The sequence below is a fragment of the Theropithecus gelada genome, chromosome 5 (genome assembly GCF_003255815.1).
Source record: "Theropithecus gelada isolate Dixy chromosome 5, Tgel_1.0, whole genome shotgun sequence".
NCBI lineage: Eukaryota > Metazoa > Chordata > Mammalia > Primates > Cercopithecidae > Theropithecus > Theropithecus gelada.
Window position 1 is genome coordinate 4,251,797 of NC_037672.1, and position 20,248 is coordinate 4,272,044.

General features: G+C 57.5%; 1 protein-coding gene across 3 annotated transcripts in view; it reads right to left on the reverse strand.

Moving 5' to 3' along the window:
* CPZ (carboxypeptidase Z) overlaps positions 1 to 18,280 on the reverse strand; it is a 29,726-nt gene extending 11,446 nt beyond the window's left edge. The window contains exons 1-7 of one of the 3 annotated variants that reach the window (XM_025386548.1): positions 18,021 to 18,280; positions 11,700 to 11,732; positions 9,655 to 10,029; positions 6,952 to 7,164; positions 3,702 to 3,898; positions 2,977 to 3,138; positions 2,444 to 2,602 (exon numbers count right to left, since the gene is read on the reverse strand). In XM_025386548.1, the coding sequence (XP_025242333.1) occupies positions 2,444 to 2,602; positions 2,977 to 3,138; positions 3,702 to 3,898; positions 6,952 to 7,164; positions 9,655 to 10,029; positions 11,700 to 11,732; positions 18,021 to 18,108 (1,227 nt within the window). In that variant the 5' untranslated portion in view covers positions 18,109 to 18,280. Of the gene's footprint in view, positions 1 to 2,443; positions 2,603 to 2,976; positions 3,139 to 3,701; positions 3,899 to 6,951; positions 7,165 to 9,654; positions 10,197 to 11,602; positions 11,733 to 18,020 lie in introns of all 3 variants that reach the window. The other 2 variants (XM_025386550.1, XM_025386549.1) reach the window with 2 other exon arrangements.
* Between the last annotated feature and the right edge of the window lie 1,968 nt (positions 18,281 to 20,248).

Here is a 20,248-nt window from a genome sequence, read left to right on the forward strand (position 1 = left end):
GAGTGAGGGAGTGAGTGAGGGAGTGAGTGAATGAGTGGGTTAATGAGTGAATGAGTGAGTGAATAAGTAAGTGAATGAGTGAGGGAGTGAGTGAATGTGTGAGTGAATGGGTGAGTGAATGAGTGAGTGAGGGAGTGAGAGAATGGGTGAGTGAGTGAATGGGTGAGTTAATGAGAAAATGAGTGAGTGAATGGGTGAGTGAATGAGTGAGTGAGTGAATGAGTGAGTGAATGAGGGAGTGAATGAGTGAGTGGGTGAGTAAATGAATGAGTGAATGGATGAGTGAATGAGTGAGGGAATGAGTGAGTGAGTGAATGGGTGAATGAGTGAGTGAGTGGTTGAGTGAGTGGTTGAATGAGTGGTTGAGTGAGTGAATGAGTGAATGAATGAGTGGTTGAGTAAATGAGTGAATGAGTGAGTGAGTGAATGAGTGAATGAGTGACTGTGAGTGAGTGAATGAGTGTGAGCAAGTGAGTGAATGAGTGAGTGAATGAGTGAGTGAGTGAATGAGTGAGTGAATGGGTGAGTGAATGTGAGTGAATCGGTGAGTGAATGAGTAAGTGAATGAGTGAGTGAGTGAATGGGTGAGTGAATGAGTGAGTGAATGGGTGAGTGAATGAGTGAGTGAATGGGTGAGTGACTGAGTGAGTGAGTGAATGGGTGGTGAGTGAGTGATTGAATGGGTGAATGAATGAGTGAGGGAGTGAGGGAGGGAGTGAGTGCATGAATGAATGGGTGAGTCAGTGAGTGAATGGGTGAGTGACTGAATGGGTGAGTGAATGAGCGAGTAAGGGAGTGAGTGAATGGGTGAGTGAGGGAGTGAGTTAGTGAATGATAAACCAGTGAAGGCGTGAATGGGTGGGAGAATGAACAAATGCAGGACAAATGCGCCAGTAGCCCAGGTGTTGCTGTCACCGCCCCTGGTCCGCAGGGTGCTCAGCTTGCTCTCCCCATTCCTGCTGGGCCACAGCATTCCCTGCACCCGGCTCCCTGGGGCTCCCCTGGGTCTCTGCACCAGGCCTGTGCCTCCAGTTCCCCTCCCTGCCCCGCAGCTGGAAATCTCCACCTCATCTGGGGGGTCCTTTTGGGAAACCACCGCCTCAGGGAAGCCCTCCTGAAGTCCCAGACTAGGCTGGGGGTTCCCCCTGCGACACATGCACGTGTGCACGTGCACGCACACGCACACACAGGCATCCATGCACACACGTGCACTCACAGCCCTCCTGCAGCCCTGGCGATCTTCTCCTTGCCAGTTTCAGGCTCCATCTCCCACCCTAGGCTGAGGACCCCGAGCGCAGGGACCAGTACCATTGCATTTCCAGTGATGGCCCCAGGACAGGGAGGGGCCGGAGGGGCCGGGTGAGGCAGGGTTGATATCTGAGTGCCAACCGCGGGCCCAGCTATGTGCCCGGCCCGGTGGACTCAGAAAGGAGAACAAACGACATGTGAATGCCACTATTGGGGCCTGGCACCTGGCACTTGCCCACCCAGGGCCAGTCCTTCTCTCCCTGCCCCTTCCCCCAAACACCAAGGGAAAGTGCCCAGAGGGAGGTGGAGGGCAGGCCTGGCTCTCCACGGGAGGCCTGGGGAGTGACTCTGGGCCATCAAGGGACCAGGTGGAGGGCAGGCCCCGCCTCCGGTGGAGTGGGCAGTGCCCCCTAGTGAGGGGCAGTGCAGGCAGCTAAGCTCCAGGATCCGCAGCTGGGGGCTGGAAGCTGGAGACTGGGGCCCACCTCAGATCACAACCCGTCCCTCAGCCTCCGTTTTTTCATCCACAGCGTGGGAAGGGACCAAGTCCACGCCCTCCCCCTGCAAGTCGTCCCAAGGTTAGGGTGGGTGGGGAGGGTCCCAGCATCATCACGGGTCTCATCGCCGGCTGCTCTACGAACAGTAGGAGAAACCGAGGCCCAGAAAAGGGAGGGCCTCACCTAAGGGCCCAGTGGATGGTGGGACCAGAACTCCTTCCCCATCCGGAGGAGCCCAGCGCGAGAGAAGCAAGCAGGGCCCCCGGGAAGCAGGACCCCCGGAAGCAGGACGGGCGAGCACCATACGCGCTGCAGCACTGCCCTCTGCCGGCGCTTCCCGGAAACGCACCCCCTGCGGTGGAACGCACTGGGGACCCCTCCAGGTGCAGGGCGCAGCTCAGAGCAACAGCGGCCCTGAGCCAGGGCCCCCACCCCAGGAGCTCCCAGATAGGGACATGTGAAAGGCAGTGCAGCCAGCCTTGGGGAGACCAGGGGAGCGACGGCTCCTGAGGTCGCAGACTTCCAGGAGGAGGGGGCTTCTCTGCAGAGCTGGGCCTAGAGCGGGTGGTGCTGACGGGCTCTGAGCGGAGTTTCCTAGGAGCTTTGTCCTCACTGAGCTCAGGACTGGAGGGGCACCAGCTCCAAGGGGACCGCGCACACCGGCTCCCTCCCCTGCACACACCCCGCAGCCCTCTCACCTTCTCATCGGGCGTGGGAGAAAACATCTTCTCCTCCTGGGGGTGCTTGGAGAAGTCGAAGGGGTAGGACACCACCAGGTCACCCCCATGAAGGCTGGCCGAGAGCACGAAGGGTATGGTCTGCATCCACTTCATGATTGCCTTCGTCTCCGGGGCCACCTGCCCAGGACAGACGAGGCCGCCCTCAGGTCTGGGCTTCCCTGCCGGCCCCTAGCCATGCCCCGGGCTTCTGCAGCCCTCTGGGCTCCAATGGTGCAGACCATCAACCACCAGTCTCTACACCGATGCTCCAGCTGGACTTGGCCCCCATCACTGGGCCCCTGCGGCGATCTAGGCATTTCCAACATGAATCTCTGCAATCTCACCAACACCCCAGCAAGGAGGTGTTCCCATTTCACAGACAGGTAACTGAGGCAGGGAGGGAGCACCAGGCTCTCCTTTCCCCAGGCAAGGACAACTCCGGAGAGCCTGGAATAACCAGGGACCCTTGGATGCCTTTGGTGGTGACAGGTGTGGGCAGCGGCGGCTCCTACCTTACCCCACCAGTAGTGCTGGGGGATGGGGATGTGGTCGCTGCGCGCGCCGCGGGTCTCCGCCAGCCGGTAGTACTCCGAGGTCAGGTCCGGGAAATTTCGGTTCAGATCCAGGTTCTGCGCGTTCTGCCTCCCGCTCGTCCACCCATTGTAGCCGGCACCCTGAAAACACGGCCAACCCCCGACTGGGTGGGGTCAGCACACCCCACCCTCCTCCTTCCAGATGGGTCTCACACTGGGCTGAGGGTCAAGGCCAGGGGCTTCGTTTTTCGCGGCTTTATGTGATGAGCTCGGGGGTGCGCCTGACCCTTGACCTCCTCTCCACCCTGGGGCTCCCTCCCTGGGGTTCCTTGCTGATGCCATAGTCTTGGGGCCCTTCCTGGCTGCTCCCCCTAAGTGGGACACCCCCGACAGTGACCTGCTCTGCTTGTTACCCACCTCCCTGAGAGCTCCCCTGGCCACCGCTGACGCACACAGACACCATCCACTCCCTATCCACCATTTTCCTCTATCACACGCATCACCTTTTTAATACACCTAGAATTCTCAGTGGCTTCCCTCTCCCCAGCCCCTGAAGCAGGGGTTTTCCAGTGTCCACATCTACTGAATGCTCCTCTCCTAGACAGGCGGGAGCTAAGCACTGCTAAGATAAACTACTTGTACATGAATGAACGAGGGGGTGGTTCGGGCGGTGGCCCACAGGATCCAGGCATCTGGGCGCTCACCTCGGCGGCTGCCACCTCGTAGCCGTCGGGGTTCATGGAGGGCAGCAGGTGGATGCGGGTGGTGTTGAGCAGGCGCTGGATGCGGGGATTGCCCAGCAGGTACTCAGAGCACAGGTACTGGGCTAGGTAGATGAGCATCTCCCGGCCCGCCACCTCATTGCCGTGAATGTTGCCAATGAGTTTCACCTCGGGCTCCACTGGGGACAAATACAGAGACTTGGGGCATCATCTCAAAGCCTGGGGTCCCCAAAGGCATGAGGCCCCCCACTCAGCAAGGATGACCAGATGGGCTGGGACCAATTCACACTTGTTTTGACTCAGGAATCTCTGTATATAATGAGGTCTCATCAAGGTCAACACTTTTGTTAAGCTCGTTTTTTACACCTAGCCATAGTTAGCATAACTCAAGAATATGAATAATATATGTTATCATTGATTCATGCTAATTTCATTGATGGTCTCTCTTCATGTTTGTGTAATAAATCAAGGTATACATTGGTGCTTAGCTGGAAAGGTGGTTGGCCCTTGAGTGGATGAATGGATGGGTGAATGGATGGATGGGTGATGGATGGATGGATGGATGGATGGATGAATGGATGAATCAATGATGGATGGATGGATGGATGAATAGATGATGGATGGATGGGTGGATGGATAGATATATCAATGATGGATGAAGGGATAGATGGATAGATCAATGATGGATGAAGGGATAGATGGATAGATCAATGATGGATGAAGGGATAGATGGATAGATCAATGATGGATGAAGGGATAGATGGATAGATCAATGATGGATGAAGGGATAGATGGATAGATCAATGATGGATGAAGGGATAGATGGATAGATCAATGATGGATGAAGGGATAGATGGATAGATCAATGATGGATGAAGGGATAGATGGATAGATCAATGATGGATGAAGGGATAGATGGATAGATCAATGATGGATGAAGGGATAGATGGATAGATCAATGATGGATGAAGGGATAGATGGATAGATCAATGATGGATGAAGGGATAGATGGATAGATCAATGATGGATGAAGGGATAGATGGATAGATCAATGATGGATGAAGGGATAGATGGATAGATCAATGATGGATGAAGGGATAGATGGATAGATCAATGATGGATGGATGGATGAGTAATGGCTGGATGAAATAATGGCTAAGTTGATGCATGAATGAATAGATGAATGGATGGATGTGAAATGGCTGAATAAATACATGGATGGATGGATGGATGATGAGTGGATGGATGCATGGATGTATGAGTGAATGGGTGGATGATGGATGGATGTGTAATGGCTGAATGAATAAATGGATGGATGGGTGGATGGATGGATGGATGGACTATAGGAAGAAGAGTGGACCAGGTCCCATGGCCTTACTAGTTGTGTGACTACAGGCAAGTCACTTCTCTCTAAGCCTCGCATTGCTCCCCCGGAAAATGACGTCTCCCTCCCCAGCTGTGTGTGGCCCAGGGATGTCCAGGGATGAGAGGAAACACCCACATTCCTCAGATGCCACATGTCGGGGTGTAAATGACCTGGGAGCTTTCTGTGCTGGTCACCTCCCTTGGCCTTCTGCACAGGGGCACCTCTTGCCCTCAAATTCCAGTGCTGTAGGGAGAGCCTCTGCCTCCTGCCCAGAGCATGTTACAGTTGGAGGGGGAACGTAGTGAGCCTTGGGGGCCAGGGTGTGGCCAGGTGGCCACTGGTCCCTGGTAAGAGATAGAGCCCTTGGGTTCATGGTGTCCGTGCTGCCCAGGCCAGTAAGATGAAAACTGGCTGAGGCTGCCAGCCCTGAAAAGGCCCCTGAGTCCACAAACAAAGAGCAGGTGCATCTTTCAGTAACTGCTGGGGACGAAGGGTCAAATGGAGGCTGCTTCTAAAATAATCGATTCTGTTTGAGTAATGTGCTCGTGAGACAGGTGTGGCTGGGGGCTGAGGCCCAGGCAGGACTCAGACTCACTGACCCCTAGGAAGCCCTGGACTCCAACCCTGAATGTCCTCAGTGCCCTGGGAGAGGGGGACCTCCACACGCGAGAAACAGAGGTCACCCATCCAGAAGGTCTGGGTGTTTGCTAGAACATCCTAGATTCTTAGACACCACCAGCCTGAGTGACTCTTTGCAACTTAGGGTAGCAAATCACGACAGTAATAAAAGTTGATTTCCTAATTTGCCCTGCAGGAAGACCCCTCTGAAGGAACAGAAATGCCTAGCATTTTCCATACTGCCCGCTCCCGCTTCAGAACAGGATCCAAAGCCTGATGGAATGAAAATGGACTTGGATTTTTAAAATAGAAAAATCTCTTTATTCGTAGCATTCTGTGGTGTCACACTCCTGGAGCGGTTTGGAAAAGGAGAGGCCGGTGCCCAGGGACAAGGGTTGTACAGACCTGCCTGGGGTCCAGTGTGCCAGGACAAGGTCTTCAAATGGCAAAAATGCAGTGCATGGCCACAGACGCCTAAGTGCAGAAGGGCCCAGCACTCCTATAGCCTTTGTTTTGCTCCTCCCTGACTTATGCCTGTGACATGCCAGAATGGTGCCCTCCTCCCTCCAGCCTCCCAGGCGACTCCCAGACAACCTTACTATCTCCCTGCAAGCCCACATCCCAACATCATCTTTTCTGTCTAAAATTTATTGTTTGGCCAGGCACAGTGGCTCACGTCTGTAATCCCAGCACTTTGGGAGGCCGAGGTGGGTGGATCACTTGAGGTCAGGAGTTCAAGACCAGCCTGGCCAACATGGTGAAATCCCATCTCTACTAAAAATACAAAAATTGGCCTGGTGTGGTGGCCCATGCCTGGAGTCCCAGCTACTCAGGAGGCTGAGGCAGGAGAATTACTTGAACCCAGGAGGCAGAGGTTGCAGTGAGCCGAGATCGCGCCACTGCACTCCAGCCTGGGCAACGAGAGTGAAACTCTGTCTCTAAAAAATAAAATAAAATTTCTTGTTTGTTTTATGTCTTTTCAGCCACTGGATCAATGTCTCCATTATTATCAAATAACCTAGTCTGCCACCCTAAATTTTGAAGTAAGGTGGATATCTGGAGAAATTCTCCTTTATACATACAGTGGTTGCACATGCCCAGTGGGACGTGGCCTGCACCAAACAGCTCCCTGAGGCCCCCAGCTGTGCCCAGACCCCAAACACCCAGCCAACTTGTGCGCCCCAAAGTGGAGCAGCCCGAGCCCTTTCCCGAAGCGGGGCCAGGCCAGGCCCTCCCAAGGGCACTCACTCAGCTCGTGCTGGCCGGGGCGGCTGGAGAACTCGATGACCAGCAGCTCCCTGCCGTCAAAGCTGCGCCCGATGCTGTAGGTCCTGGCCACGTGGGCGCAGCGGGAGGCCGTCCGCCTCAGCACACGTACCATCTGGGCGTAGGAGTGGTGGCTGAAGCGGATGAAGGTGGGCGGCAGCCCTGAGGGCAGCGCCTCGTCAGCCTCCAGGCCTCCTGGGGGAGCAGTGGGGGGGCTCGGTCAGTGTCAGGCCCCGAGGCTTCCTACCGCTGCCTGGGAACACTGACCACGCACGGCACCCTTAGCCCCCTCTGCATGACAGCCATGCTTGGACACCTCTATCTTTAATTCGAGTTCCCTCTGCAGTGCCTACAGCGATATCCAAGCCAAATGGCACCCGAGGTATGTACACAGCACAGCGCCATGGTTCCTGACCGAATAATGTGACTGAATACACGTACTGTGGGGCCACTGTGGGAAGTTCCTAAAATACAGAGCAGGACAACAGAAAGGAAAAGAGATCTATGGGGTCCTGGACCCCCCAGGGCAAACCCCTGCTAGGTGTGCAGAGGGGCTTCTCCTGGGTGTGTTTTCCAGGACAGTGGCACTCGGGCAGTTCAGTATTCTGCCCCGTTTGCTTGGCCAATGGTGGAAACAGGAAGCCTCCTTGTGGTGCCCCCTCCGGCTGCTGTAAGGTGCCCCCTCCGGCTGCTGTAAGGCTTCCCAGTGTTTCTGTTACAGCCTCACCAGCACAGCAGTGAGCACCAGCCCAGGAAGGAAACAGAAAGGGAGGTTCTGGGAAGGACTTCGGGGGGAAGAGGAAGGGGTTCTGGATCCAGAATACGAATGTCTCTATGTCACATATGCACGAGCTTCCCCACCATCCTGTCATCCACTAGAATAGAGGCACCCCGAAGACCACCCTGGTGACCCTCAACTCCCTGCATCCCGCCAGGGGCTTTGCAGCAGCCAGGCCCACAGGAGCAGGACGCAGGTGCCGCAGGCTGTTCCTGGGTCCACAAAGAGTTAATGTGTTTCTCTAAGTTTCTCCTCACCCTGTGGTTTTGCTTCTGCTCAAAACGGTTCTCCAGGGGAGAGACTAGCAGAGGAAGCCAGCAATTTGGCGGCAGAGATGCCCAAAATAATCCCAAACTGACTCCTTGGGCTTTCCCAGGGCTGTGGGCTTGGCTTCCTTCCTCGCCTCCCTGGCCTCCCACAGGCACCTCCACCGCCTCTGCAGGGACTGAGCTCTGCAGACAGACGGCTCCCACCTGCTGGCAAAGGGCACTCTGCCACCGCATCTGCATGGAAGCCCAGGGTGGACAGAGTCCGCCCTTCTCAGACTGGGAACCAGAGGATGCAAGACGTGCCAGGATCAGCCCTGAGTGCCTGACACAGCCCACAACCCAGGGCTTGCTGGAGCCTGGCCCAGGTGTGTGTCTGCTTTCCTTCTCCTGCCCTCCTCAACATCCCAGCACAGAGCCATATGTACGGTGGGTGCTCGGTAGCTGTTTGGTGAATGGCCAAATCCATCCCTCCATCTGCGATGGGCTTGGGCCACTCCAGCTAAAGACCCCACCGCTGTCACCCTTCCCGAGGCTCTGCTTCCTCTTCCATGGAGCAAGGCTGCCGTGAGACTCTCATGAGCCAGCACATTTGTGGCACCCGCAGTCAGATCCTGTGAATCCAACCACGAGCGGACGCTGCCCTGCGCAGCTGAAAGTGGCACACACTGGCCCTGGGCTCTTCAAAGGCATGTTCAGACTCATTCAAATGCGATGAGATGCCCATGTCCAGGCCTCAGTGGCAAGAGCCACATCCCAAGCCTTGGGGACCACATGCGGCCAGTGGTGACCGTCTTGGACAGCACAGAATAGAACATTTCTTTCACACAGGAAGGTCTAACGGGCCAAGGCTGCTGCGGACCATGCAAGGTCTCTGGTGTACACCGACTCGTGAGACAACAGACATAGGGGGCTCCATGCAGGGCCCCCACCAGCCCCACTGCCAAGTGGCCCTCTGGGACAGCCTTGCACACCTCAGAGACAAGTGGCCCATGGTGGCCCAGGCTTGCCCACTCCCCCTCCACTGTTTTATCTGCAAGAGACACCAAAGCCTTTCTCCACAGCTCCTCTCCGTCCTTGAGCCCACAGGGCGGCACAGACCTGCTGGAGGAGTCACTCCAGGCCAAACCCTCTATGTGATCTTCCAGGCCCAGCGATGGGCAATCATGAAGCTTTGCCCGCCAGGTCTCCCGGGGGAAGTAAATGTCCTGCCCACCCTCGACCAGGGGTAAGTACTGCTGTTCTGGAGGGTCTGTGGCCAAGAACTGGACCCCCGGGGCCAGCCCTGCACTCTGAGCCCAGGCTCCCTGACATGAGGCCTCCTGATTGCACCCTGGGCAGGGGCACTGCCACCACTTGGACTCAGCACCCTTCCACCCCAGCCTGCCCCTAAGGGCTGGAGGCTTCTGCTGGGGGGCCCTAGGTGGCGAGAGGATCCTCCATCTGCACTGAGTCCCCAACCCTGCCTGGCACCCCTTTGTGGGGAACGTGCTGCCCTAGGGAGCAGCCCCGCCCTCTACCAATGCCTGCACTGTCACCATCGATGGAAAAGACTTCAAGTTCCTTCCAGTGTGGCTCTTGGTCCTCCATGACCACCTAGACCGTGTGAACACATGGATAGCCCCCGCCGCCTTCCCTTACCCCGAAGCTTCTCCAGTGGGTCGTAGCAGCCCTCGTCCTCACTCTTGAAGTAGCGGTGGCAGTCGAGAAAGTAGGGCCAGGCCATGTCGATGGCGTCGAAGGCGGGCTGGCAAGCCTCCCGCAGGCCCTCGCAGATGTGCTGGCAGGGTCTGCGCACCCGGCCGCCCTCACACCGGGGGGCCAGCACAGCACAGCCCAGCAGCCGCAGGTCTGGGTTGCACTGGCCCTCCAGGAGCTGGTGTAGAACACTCAGCAGGATGTACTCGGAGCTGGCCTCCACCACCTCCCATGACCGGTGCTGTAGCAGGGTGGGGAAGGTGGTGTGGTTGTAGGCGGCATCGCTGCAGGTCCTGAGCTGCAGGTCCACGCAGGTGACTGGGGAGGCAGGGTCGGCATGTCAGTCCCTCCTGCAATGGCCCTGACCGTTACGTGTCAGACATTTACGAAGGGGACCCCACGCAGGGCCAGGGCCTGCAGGGAAGGGGCACCCACAGTCTGGTAGGGGAGGACCAGGACAACAGTTACTGTGCAGGAATCAGAGACTGTGAGAGACCAGAGAAGGCGCCTAAGACCAACCAGATTCAGCTACCCACTAGCAAGCGAGCTGCAGCAGAGGCTGCCCTGAGCCTCAGCATCTCCATCTGCAAAGCAGCTGTGCCACACAAGGGCCCATGAAGGCAGCCAGCCGATGCTGCATTAGGCAGGGACGGGCACAAACCACCCGGGAGGCACAGCCGTAGCACAAAGACGTCCCAAAAGATGCACCCTGCTTTAGGCGTCTTGTGTCTTTGGGGACCCTAATGGGTCAGGTGGGCCTCAGGACTTGGATGAGAAGCGGATAATGACAGACGCGGCTCAGTCGGGCTCATCTCTGCTCTGCAGCTCGCAGGGATGCCTTAAGCCCAGGCAGGGGGTAGGGTCCTCACTGTCGCTCGACACCTTCCTGCTTCCTCATCACAGCCGTTTGTTTAGCTCCAAATGCCCCATCTCTAAGGCCCTCATTGACCTAGCACGGCCCTCCAGCCCCCTCGGGAGCAGACTGTGTCCCTGCAGCCGCTGGCTCCAGGCTTGCACCCCCAGACGGCCTTCTCCTCTTTTCCTCAGCTGGACTTTCCAGATGTGGCATTGCATGGGACAAGTCGTGACATTTTGCCACTTCTCATGTCAAAGTCTAGAAAGGACAGGATTCTTTCTGCCTCACATTGCCCTGCTCACCACATTTTACAGCCGGGCAAGGTAGCTCACACCTGTAATCCTAGCACTTTGGGAGGCCAAGATGGGAGGATCGCTTGAAGCCAGGAGTTTGAGACCAGCCTGGGTAACACCGCAAGACCTCCATCTCTAAAAATAAAAACAAATAAAATAAATAAAATCTAAAATAGACATGTTACATAGGTCATTGACTTTGTACCCAGAATTTTTTTTTTCTGATTTTTTTAAAAGCCTCCACTTAGAATACACCAGATGCCCAAATCTGTCAGGAGGTGACGATGAAATGTTCACCCCTTTCAGGGAACGAGCCCGGTCCTCAGCCCTGACCTGAGCACTCCACATTAGTTGGATCCCACGCCACTTTTGAAGCCATCTCACAAGATTCGTTTGGCATTTCTCCTATCACAAGGAGGAAATCGGGGCCCGGCGGGGGAGGTGACTCACCGAACCCCAGACTCAGCAGGGGCCCGGCACAGAGCCAGTGACCATGAAATGCATGTGGGCAAGATCCAAACTCAGGACGTGTGACTGCAGCGGGGACTGGAGTGGGGACGGGGGCAGGCAGGCATGGGGAGGGATGGAGAGGACGTCTCTGCAGGGGCTGTGGTGGGCAAAGCCCAGTGGGAAGCCGGTGCACCTTTTCCTGGCTGGTCTTTTTTTGTTGTGTCTAATTTTTCTCTGGCTGTTTACGAGGGGGTTCTGGTTTGATTGATGGGCTGTGTTATCCATTACCCACTTCTGAAATCACAGGCTCAGCTGCCTAAAGTGCTCTGACAGTGTGGGGGCCGCAGCCCTCCTACAGAACAGAGGCCAGGGAGGTCCCGGTACTGTACCGCTGTCTGCAGCCGGCGGCCTGTGGCATTCACCTGGAAAGAGAGACATGGCACTGTTAGGGACCTGCCTCGCCGTCCGTCACTCACCGGGCAACACACGCCCAGGGCCCTGAGTGCAGGCGGGGACCAGCCCGGGCCACCCTCCGCCAGCTCCTTCTCATGGAGTCTTCACAGCAGTCCCTGAGGCAGATGCTGCAGTCTCCCCCATTTCCCAGGTGCGAAGGCTGCGTCTGAGAGGTCACATGACCTGCCTAAGGACAGACGGTTGGACAGCAGTGGGGGTCAGTGGCATCCATCTGGCTCGAAGCCCAGGCCACAGTGCCTGCAAGCCTGATGTCCAGGACAGAAGAGCCCTGAGGTGGCATCTGTGAGTGCCGTGGCACAAGCACCTCCACCGTAGCCAACCTCAAGCTTCCCACCAAAGCCGCTGAGTCCTCAGAAGATTCCAGAAGTTTTAATAGTTAGCCTCCGGACCCCTCACCAGCAGGTACTGCTGCACTCAGACCCAGGCCCTTCCCAGAGGCAGCCACGCAGGCTCCGTGCCCCCAAGAACACCGCCAGGGTGTGGCCTCTCCCCGTTTCCTGAGTCAAGGGCCCTCTTCCAAGAAAAAAGGACCAACATACAAAACTAACCTGGCAGTCGTGGGGTTTCAAGGGCCCTTTCCGAAGCCCAGACACATGAACCCAACAGTAAGGCCTCTGGGAAGGCCAAACATAGCCAACCCTAAGTAATGCCGGCTGCTAAGGGCCCTGTATGAAGCAGGACCCAAGGCTCTGTGCGCTTCAAGCGGGGAGAACACATTCGAGGAGGGGAATCCGGCATCAGATTTAAAACCTGGCTAGTGCTGGGACGGGCCCATGTCGGAGACCACCTGGCCAGAGTGGGGGCAGGCTGGGCGGTGGGAGCAGCAGGACCCTGGAGAAGGGGACGTGACTCACAGGCAGGACATGTGGAGTGGGTGCAGGCGGCCAAGGAGAGGGGGGCAAGCAGGCTGGAGCAGAGGAAAAGGCCTGGCTGTGACTCTGCACCTCCAGTCAAAACCGGGGACAGAACCTGGAGGCTGGGAGGGTGCAGGCCGCTTTTTGGAGCTCACCCTAGGATCTGGGGGCTGTGAAAGCTTGGCTGAGCACATGGCAAATCTGCAAATGGTCAGAGAGACCTGGGCTGCTCTGTGGCCAGGCAGCTCCCACGCTAGGGAACCACTTGGGACTCGGTTTCCCCACTGAGGACTGGGCAACCATAGTCCCGGATCCCTACACCATTCAGCTCACAAAGCTCTTGTGGGATGGTGATGTTTAGGGCACCCGTCCACCACCAGGCACTCCTAGGGGAGTTTCCGTGTCCATCCTCACAACAGACGACAAAAGAGGTCCACGCAGTGCTCTCCGGGTGTGGAACAGGCGTGTGCGGGCGGCCCTGGGGAAGACGCGGCTGCCTCGGGGTATGGAACAGGCATGTGCAGGAGGCCCTGGGGAAGATGCCGCTGTCCTTGGGTTCGCCCTTCTTCCCTGTCCAAGCTGGCAGGGAACATGGACCATGAACCACAAGGGTTGTGGAGGACAGGGAATATGCCCAGTCCCCCACCACCACGTCACAGCAGGGGGCCCCAGGCAAGTGGCTCTTTTGTGTCTCAATGTCCCCCATTTCACATGGGTTCATTATAATCACTTTGCAGGGATGCTGTGAGATGAGATGACCCATGGTCCGAGCCCAGCACAAGATCTGCCGGGGGGAACAGTCTCCGTCAGCCACAGTGTGCATCATTCCTGCAAAGGTTTCAGAACAACCCGGAGACGAGCTGCAGGAGCCCGTGCTGTGCTAAGTATGGGAGAGCAACAGGCAAGGGCACTGGTTTCCTAAAGCATCTGGGACTGGAGTGGCCCTAACTGGAGATAGGGGGCTGCAGAGTGACCACCCACCCGTGCCCACCCATCCATGCCCACGGATGCCCACAACGTGCACTGGGATGAGCACAGAGGAGCTTGAGTCCCCCTGGACGGCTGTCACGGGCCTGTGGGCGTGAGGCTCTCCGGGCACCCTCCCTGGCACCCTCACGTGACTCCCAGGCCTTCATGGTCCAGAGCATCCCCAGACTCCACCAATCTGCAGCATAAAGGAGGCATGACAGCTTGAACTTTAGGAAAAAAGGAACGAAAAAAAAGCTGGTCCGGGATTCCTCTTGGAACACTGTGCTCTCACCCGCCTGTCTGTGTGGCTAAAGACAACTGGGTGATATTGGGAAGAACAGATGAAAGGCTTGCATCCACACAGGGCCCCGTGTGAGCACCCATCCCGTGCAGGGCCCTGAGTGAGCACTGGTATGCAAAGCTGGCCGCCGACGGGGCCACTCTGGCAGCAGGGTTTGCACTCAGCTGACCCACGGTCTCATCCTGCACTGAGCTTGAACCGAGGCAGATGCTGCAGCACAGTGAGCTCAAGGATCAAGGTGATCTCAGCCCAGTGCCCTTGTCCCCACTCCCTGGGTACCCATCACAGGACTCTGATGGTGCCCGGCTGGCACTGAGCTTGGCCTGGCCCTGAGCTGGCGAGCTTGGGTGAACCTGGAACTTTGTCTATTCACTCAGCAGGCGTGAGCGAGTGGAAGAACTAACTTTGACTTGACCCTGGGGCTTCTGCTGGCCTCAGAGAGCTGCAAGGTGAGGTGTCCATCCCTGCACCTGCTCCTCTAAAGCCACCAAGAGCCCACACGAGTGACTGGACCATCACACAGGGACTGGACAGGCGATCCCTCTGGCTTCCTGTGGCTTCGAGTCTCCCTGATTCACAGATGACGGCACTAAGGCTCCAGGATGAACCACTGCCCGTGCCTCAGTTTCCTCATGTGTAAATTGGGATAATGATCACGCCTACCTCATAGGGCTGTTGGAGGATCCATCAAGATTATTATGACAGCAGGGTGAGGTGCCCAATGAATGCTCAACACACAGAGGCTCGGGGCGCACGGTGGGCAGGAGCAGGACTGTCTGCTGTGACCCCCCAACCAGCCGTGCAGCCCCATTGGGGTTTCCCAAGGGGCAGGAAGAGCATCTGCCAGCTGGGTTGCCCCGGCTTCCACTGCCCGCCATGTGCAAGGCACAGAGAGGGGTGGGTTTGTTTGCCAGGGCTGCCCTAGCAAAGTGCCCACCATGCTTGAGTTAAAGCAACAACAGCTGGGTGTGGTTGCTCACACCCGTAATCCCAGCACTTTGGGAGGCTGAGGCAGGCGGATCACGAGGTCAGGAGTTCAAGACCAGCCTGGCCAACACAGCAACCCTGTCTCTACTAAAAATACAAAAATTAGTTGGGCATGGTGGCGCACACCTGTAGTCCCAGCTACTCAGGAGGCTGAGGCAGGCTAAGTGAGATGAGCTCCATCTCACTTGGACCTGGGAGAGGGAGGTTGCAATAAGCAGAGATTGCACTACTGCACTCCAGCCTGGGTGACAGACTCTGTCTCAGAAAAAAGAAGAAGCAACAACAGTTCAGAGTGCTGGAGGCTGGAAGTCTGCAGTCAGGGGTCTGCAGGGCCGCACTCCCTCTGAAGGCTCTAAGGGAAGAAACCTCCCGCCCCTCCTTGTGGCCCCAGGTGCTCCTTGGTTCGTGGCCACAGCACTCCGGTCCCTGCCTCTGTTGTCATGTGTGAAATTTGTCCCTGTTTCTGTCTCTGCCCAAATTCTCCCTCTTCTTCTAGGGATACCAGTTATTGGCTTAGGGCCTGCCCTAATCCCTCGTGACCTCATCTGAATCAGATTTCATCCACAAAGGCCCTGTTTCCAAGTAAGCTCCCATTCACAGGTGCCAGGGATTACATCATCAGTATGTCTTTTCTGGAAGATATAATTCTTCCCCCAACAATCACCAAGCCCCAGTGGGTGCTGCTGTGGCCACAAGAGAGTCAGGATGGTCTGGGAGGAGCCCTCAGGGGCTGCAACTGTCCCAAGACCACACAGCCAGTCCCATGATGTGGCTGGGCCTTTGCCAGCTGGCTTGGCCTCCATAGACCTCTAGTTTTGCCACTTATTGCATGGGGGCAGGCCTGCTGACCCAAAGCCCACTCTCTGCCCTCCTAGGCCCCGCCTGCCCTGGCAGCCACAGAGCAAAGCCAGCGAGACTGTGGGTGGTTAGACTATTCACCAATGCTTCCCCACCCCAACCACTGTGGGGCACCGACACCCCTGGATCCCCCTGCAGACTTGCAAATGCACAGCGGGGTGAAAGCCTGTGCCCCTAGAAGGCTCTCAAGCCACGCTCTCCAGTACAGCAGCCACGAGCCACACGTGGCCACTGAGCCCTTCACATGTGGCAAGTTCAAACCAATGTGTGCGATGTGTAAAATGCACACCAAATTTCAGATGTAGTACTAAAAACAGTGTAAATGTTTCATTAATTTTTATATGAATGCCAATATACTGGAATTTTTTGGACATATTGTATCAAATAGAATTTGTTACTAAAATCAATTTCACCTGTTTCTGTTACCTCTTTAGTGTGGCTACTAGAAAATATAAAATTCTGTGTGTGAATGGCTTTGTGTTTCTGTTGGACGGCGCTGGTCTGAAAGCTGCTTTTGAAATGGTTCTAAGCCTTTTAACCACGAGGTGGCAGCATTTCTTCAGCAGGGGAGTGAGATCCCGGCTGGCTTCCCCATCCTGAACTGACCAGCGGCTGTGCCTGGGTCAGGGATGAGACCTGAATGAGGTCAGAGAGGTCAGGCCATCTGCCCAGGTCACACAGCAGAGTCAAGGAGTCAGAATCTGAATCCCAGACCCTAGGACATGAAAATCCCGTCCGTCCCTAGGCTCTGGTGAGGACAGGGAATCCTCCACCAGGAAAGGGTGAGAGAGAGGGGAGAGAGCACCAGGCTTGCTCTGAGCAAGACCCAGATGGCGAGACAGGGACATGGCAGCCTGGGGTGTGGGGGCCTGCACTGCAGCTGACCGGCTCTGCCCACTTCTGCCTGTGGGCTGCAAAAGTCCTTGACTTCCACGCTCATCCGTAAGATGGGAGACTGGACTGGAGGATGTGATTCCTCCTAGAAACACTTGCCGGTGCCATGGCTGTGCTTAGCACCTGCCAGGGACAGAGATCAGCCCGTGCATCCTGCTGGGTGAGGACAGGGCGATCTGTGCATTCTGCTGGGTGAGGTCAGGGTGGTCTGTGCTGCCTGCCAGCAGAGGAGGCTGCACTTCTTCCTGGGAAAGGGCAGGTCAGGAGAGCTTCCTGGAGGAGGGGGCTGTGGTCTCCAACAAGCCTATGATTCTAGATACTGTCTGGGCTCTCGGGGGCTGAGGGGAGGCCCACCCACGACACGGCACAAGCTCCAGAGCACCCCACCCGCACACGTGCATGAGCACACACCCAGGGGGTAGAAAAGAGCTGAGGTAAGGCGAGGAGTAGAGGTAGGGGGAAAATCCAGGCATCAACAGGACGGAAAGGAAAAGCATCGACATCATGCCCCAGGGTGGGGTATCGTGGTCCTGGCACATCCACTCGCAGGGCTCAGGCAGTTCTCAGGTATCCACAAACCCCACACAACAAGCAATTGAGAACATGATACCCTGCACCCTTGAACCCACACAGGGCCCCACTCCTGCAGGAGCCCAGATGTCTGTTCCTGATGAGAGTCCTGAGCACGGCTTGCTAGATGCACCCCCATACCTGGAGAGGCTGTGAGGCCAGGTGGGAGCCCAGGATCCAGCCCCCAGCCTCTACCTACCTGCTCCCCACCCCCGCTGCACATCCCTTGGGTGAGGTCATGCAGGCACACACCTCCCAGAGGGTCCCTGCGTCCCTCCCTTCTCCCCGCCCCAGATCCCTCCAGGGGGCCCACGCCCCCTCCCAGCCCTCAGGGCCACTTCCGGAGACTTGCTGTCCACATCACAGCTCTAGCTGGGAGGGAGGGGTCGAGAGTTTGCCATAGCCCAGAGAGACCGCCCCCTTCCTGGAAGGACCCGGGGACCTTGGATGGCCTCTCACCCTGCAAAGTCCTGGCACCTGCTCCCTCGAACCCACCCGCAGGGCGCCCCTGCTGCTGTACCCGACAGGAGAAAGAGCTCGCCCCTGGCCCAGGCATGGTGACCCTCTGCTGCCTGGGGTCCCGGCCTGGAGGCCGTAGAGAGGCTCCCTGGTGTCCCCGTCCAGGGCAGAGGTTACCCTACCAGTCCCAGGTCACATGCTGCCCACTTTGGAGACGTTCTCGCGGGGGCCATAGGCGCCTAACCTACTGGAAGAAAGTTCCCGGGCCCCTGGGAAGCGACGGGTCACACTCCCCGGAGGTTGCAGGGTGGAGGGTGGAGGGTGGGGGCAGGGGACGGCCTTACCGGCGGGGTTCCGCTCAAACTCGCACCCCGGCCGGGCAGCGGCGAAGACCAGGACTGTGAGGAGCAGCAGCGGCGGCGGGGGCGGCATGGTGGGGCGGCGGGCCTTGGACGGCCGGCGCAGTGATGTGGCACTCGGGCCGCGCGGCCGGGGCTCTGCGCTTGCTGGGCTCCCGCCCCCGGCGCAGGGAGGGCGCCCCAAACGCAAATGCCGGAGTCGGGTTACAGTGGGCAGCGCCAGAAGCTAGAGGGAGGATGCCGCTGGGGGAGGAGGAGGGGCAGGACAGCAGATAAAGGCCCTGCCTGCCCTGGGTGGGGTGCCCCGCCCCCTCCAAAGGTCTCCCTGCCCCTCCTTGGGACTCAGTTTCCCCATCTACCACCTGAGCGCACTGTGGAGCTGATCCGCAGATTCCCTGCTGATCCTGCCTAAAACCCCTGGTCCCGGGCACAGTCTGCATCTGCAGGTGGAGGGGCTCTGGCTGCAGCCCTGACCCCAGCTGACCAGGGCCTGTCAGGTGAGGAAAGTGAAGGCATGTCCCCACCTGCTAACCCTTGTCCCCGGTGTGGATGCCTGGGAGGGGGCTTTGCTGGGCGGCTGGACCTTTAGGAGCCATGTGCCTCATGGATCCTTTACCAGCTATACCAGTGCACCAGTACCAGGCCCCAGAGCCAGCTGCCACTCAGCCCTGAGACTTAGGACAAGCCCCTTTGCCCAGAGGCTGGTGTAACGGAGACAGTACTCACAGTGGCCCAAATCATCGCTGGCACCCAGCAGGTGCTGCTTCCTGCGGGTCATCTGCTTGAAGATGCCCATTTCAACACCCCCGGGGATCTGGGGTGTCTGGTGCTCAACGCTGCCCTGTCTGCCTGGACTTGGCTGGGTCCTTCCAGAAGCACCTCTGACTGCCCTGGCTGGCCCATGGGGCTGCCCTGCAGGACAAGCTTCTAGGAGAGAAGCCAGTTCGTGTCGTCAAAAGAGCACGGACTCACTGTTCACAGGATCTTGAGCCGGTGGCCTGGCCTCCTCCAGGCTGGGAGCTCTCCACTGAGAAACAGCACCGCGCTCACCTTGGGGCTCATGAGGATGGGGTGGGGGCAGCATGGCAGCCGGGAGGAGTCCCTTAGTGGTTGGAAGCCCGCTCCGCAGCTGGACATGATGCGTGCGTGCCGGCATCCTCAGCACTTGCTACGCAGCGGGTGCTGGCGATAAAAGTGGGTCTGACGCCTCTCCTACCCACCCCACGGCTGGACCCTTGAGAGGGGTGCTGGGGCTGTGAGAACCTGGAGAGGGAGGATTGTGTCAGCCTTGGTCAGGTGGAAGGACTTGGCTAAGCAGAGGAGAAGGAAGTACTAAGAGAAGGCCCAGAAAGGATGCAGGCTCCCCAGGGAGGGGCCAGTAGACTAGAGCACCCAGCACTTTAGCCCAAGACCGTGTGGATAGGAGTGAGGAGCAGTGGGGACAGAGAACAGAAAGGGCCAGCAATGCCAGGCTCAGGAGCAGAGACCACAGGCTCTGGCAGGAGCACAACCTGCTCTTGGCTGCATTTCCAGGAGCTCGCTCTGCTTGGTGGAGGGTGGGTGAGAGGAAGGGCTGCTTCGCCAGGGACTAGGAAGGGTTCTGGAGGCTTGGCCGTGGATGGGTGTCCAGGTGAGGCAGGAGGAGGGTGAGGGTCAGCAAGCGCAGAGGGGATGGAGAGAGGGCTCCTGGCTCAGAACCCCTTCTGGCCCAGGTTTGCACCCCGTGTGAGCAGGAGGGAGGCTGGGGTGAACGAGATCATGGTCTCAAAAGGACAAGAAGGCAAGCTGAGTGAGAGGACTGTCACTCTGGGCTCCCATAGGGCCTCCCTCTGCCTCACCCGTCATGGAATGCTGCAGCCCTCTGACAGATGGAATCAATAAAAAACTCCTGGTCCCCCAAATAAAATAAATGAGCAGTTATGTCCTTCAAGTTGCCTGCCAGCCTCACAGCCTCCATGGCTCTCTGCTTCCCGCCCACCCATGGGAAAGCCCCCCAAGCTTGTAGCTCCACCGTCAAAACAACAGGAGAAGCCTCCCTCACTCGGCCGCACACAGGGCGCAGGGCCTAGCCTGGAGGTCTTGGAAGCCCAGCAAGGGATTGCATGCAAGCCCAGGCATCTAGAAAGCTCTGCTCTCCTGGTAATTGAACGGTGGCTAATGCGAGGCAGAATTCCCCCCTTTCCATGGAAATGAGACACCCTCTGAATAAGATG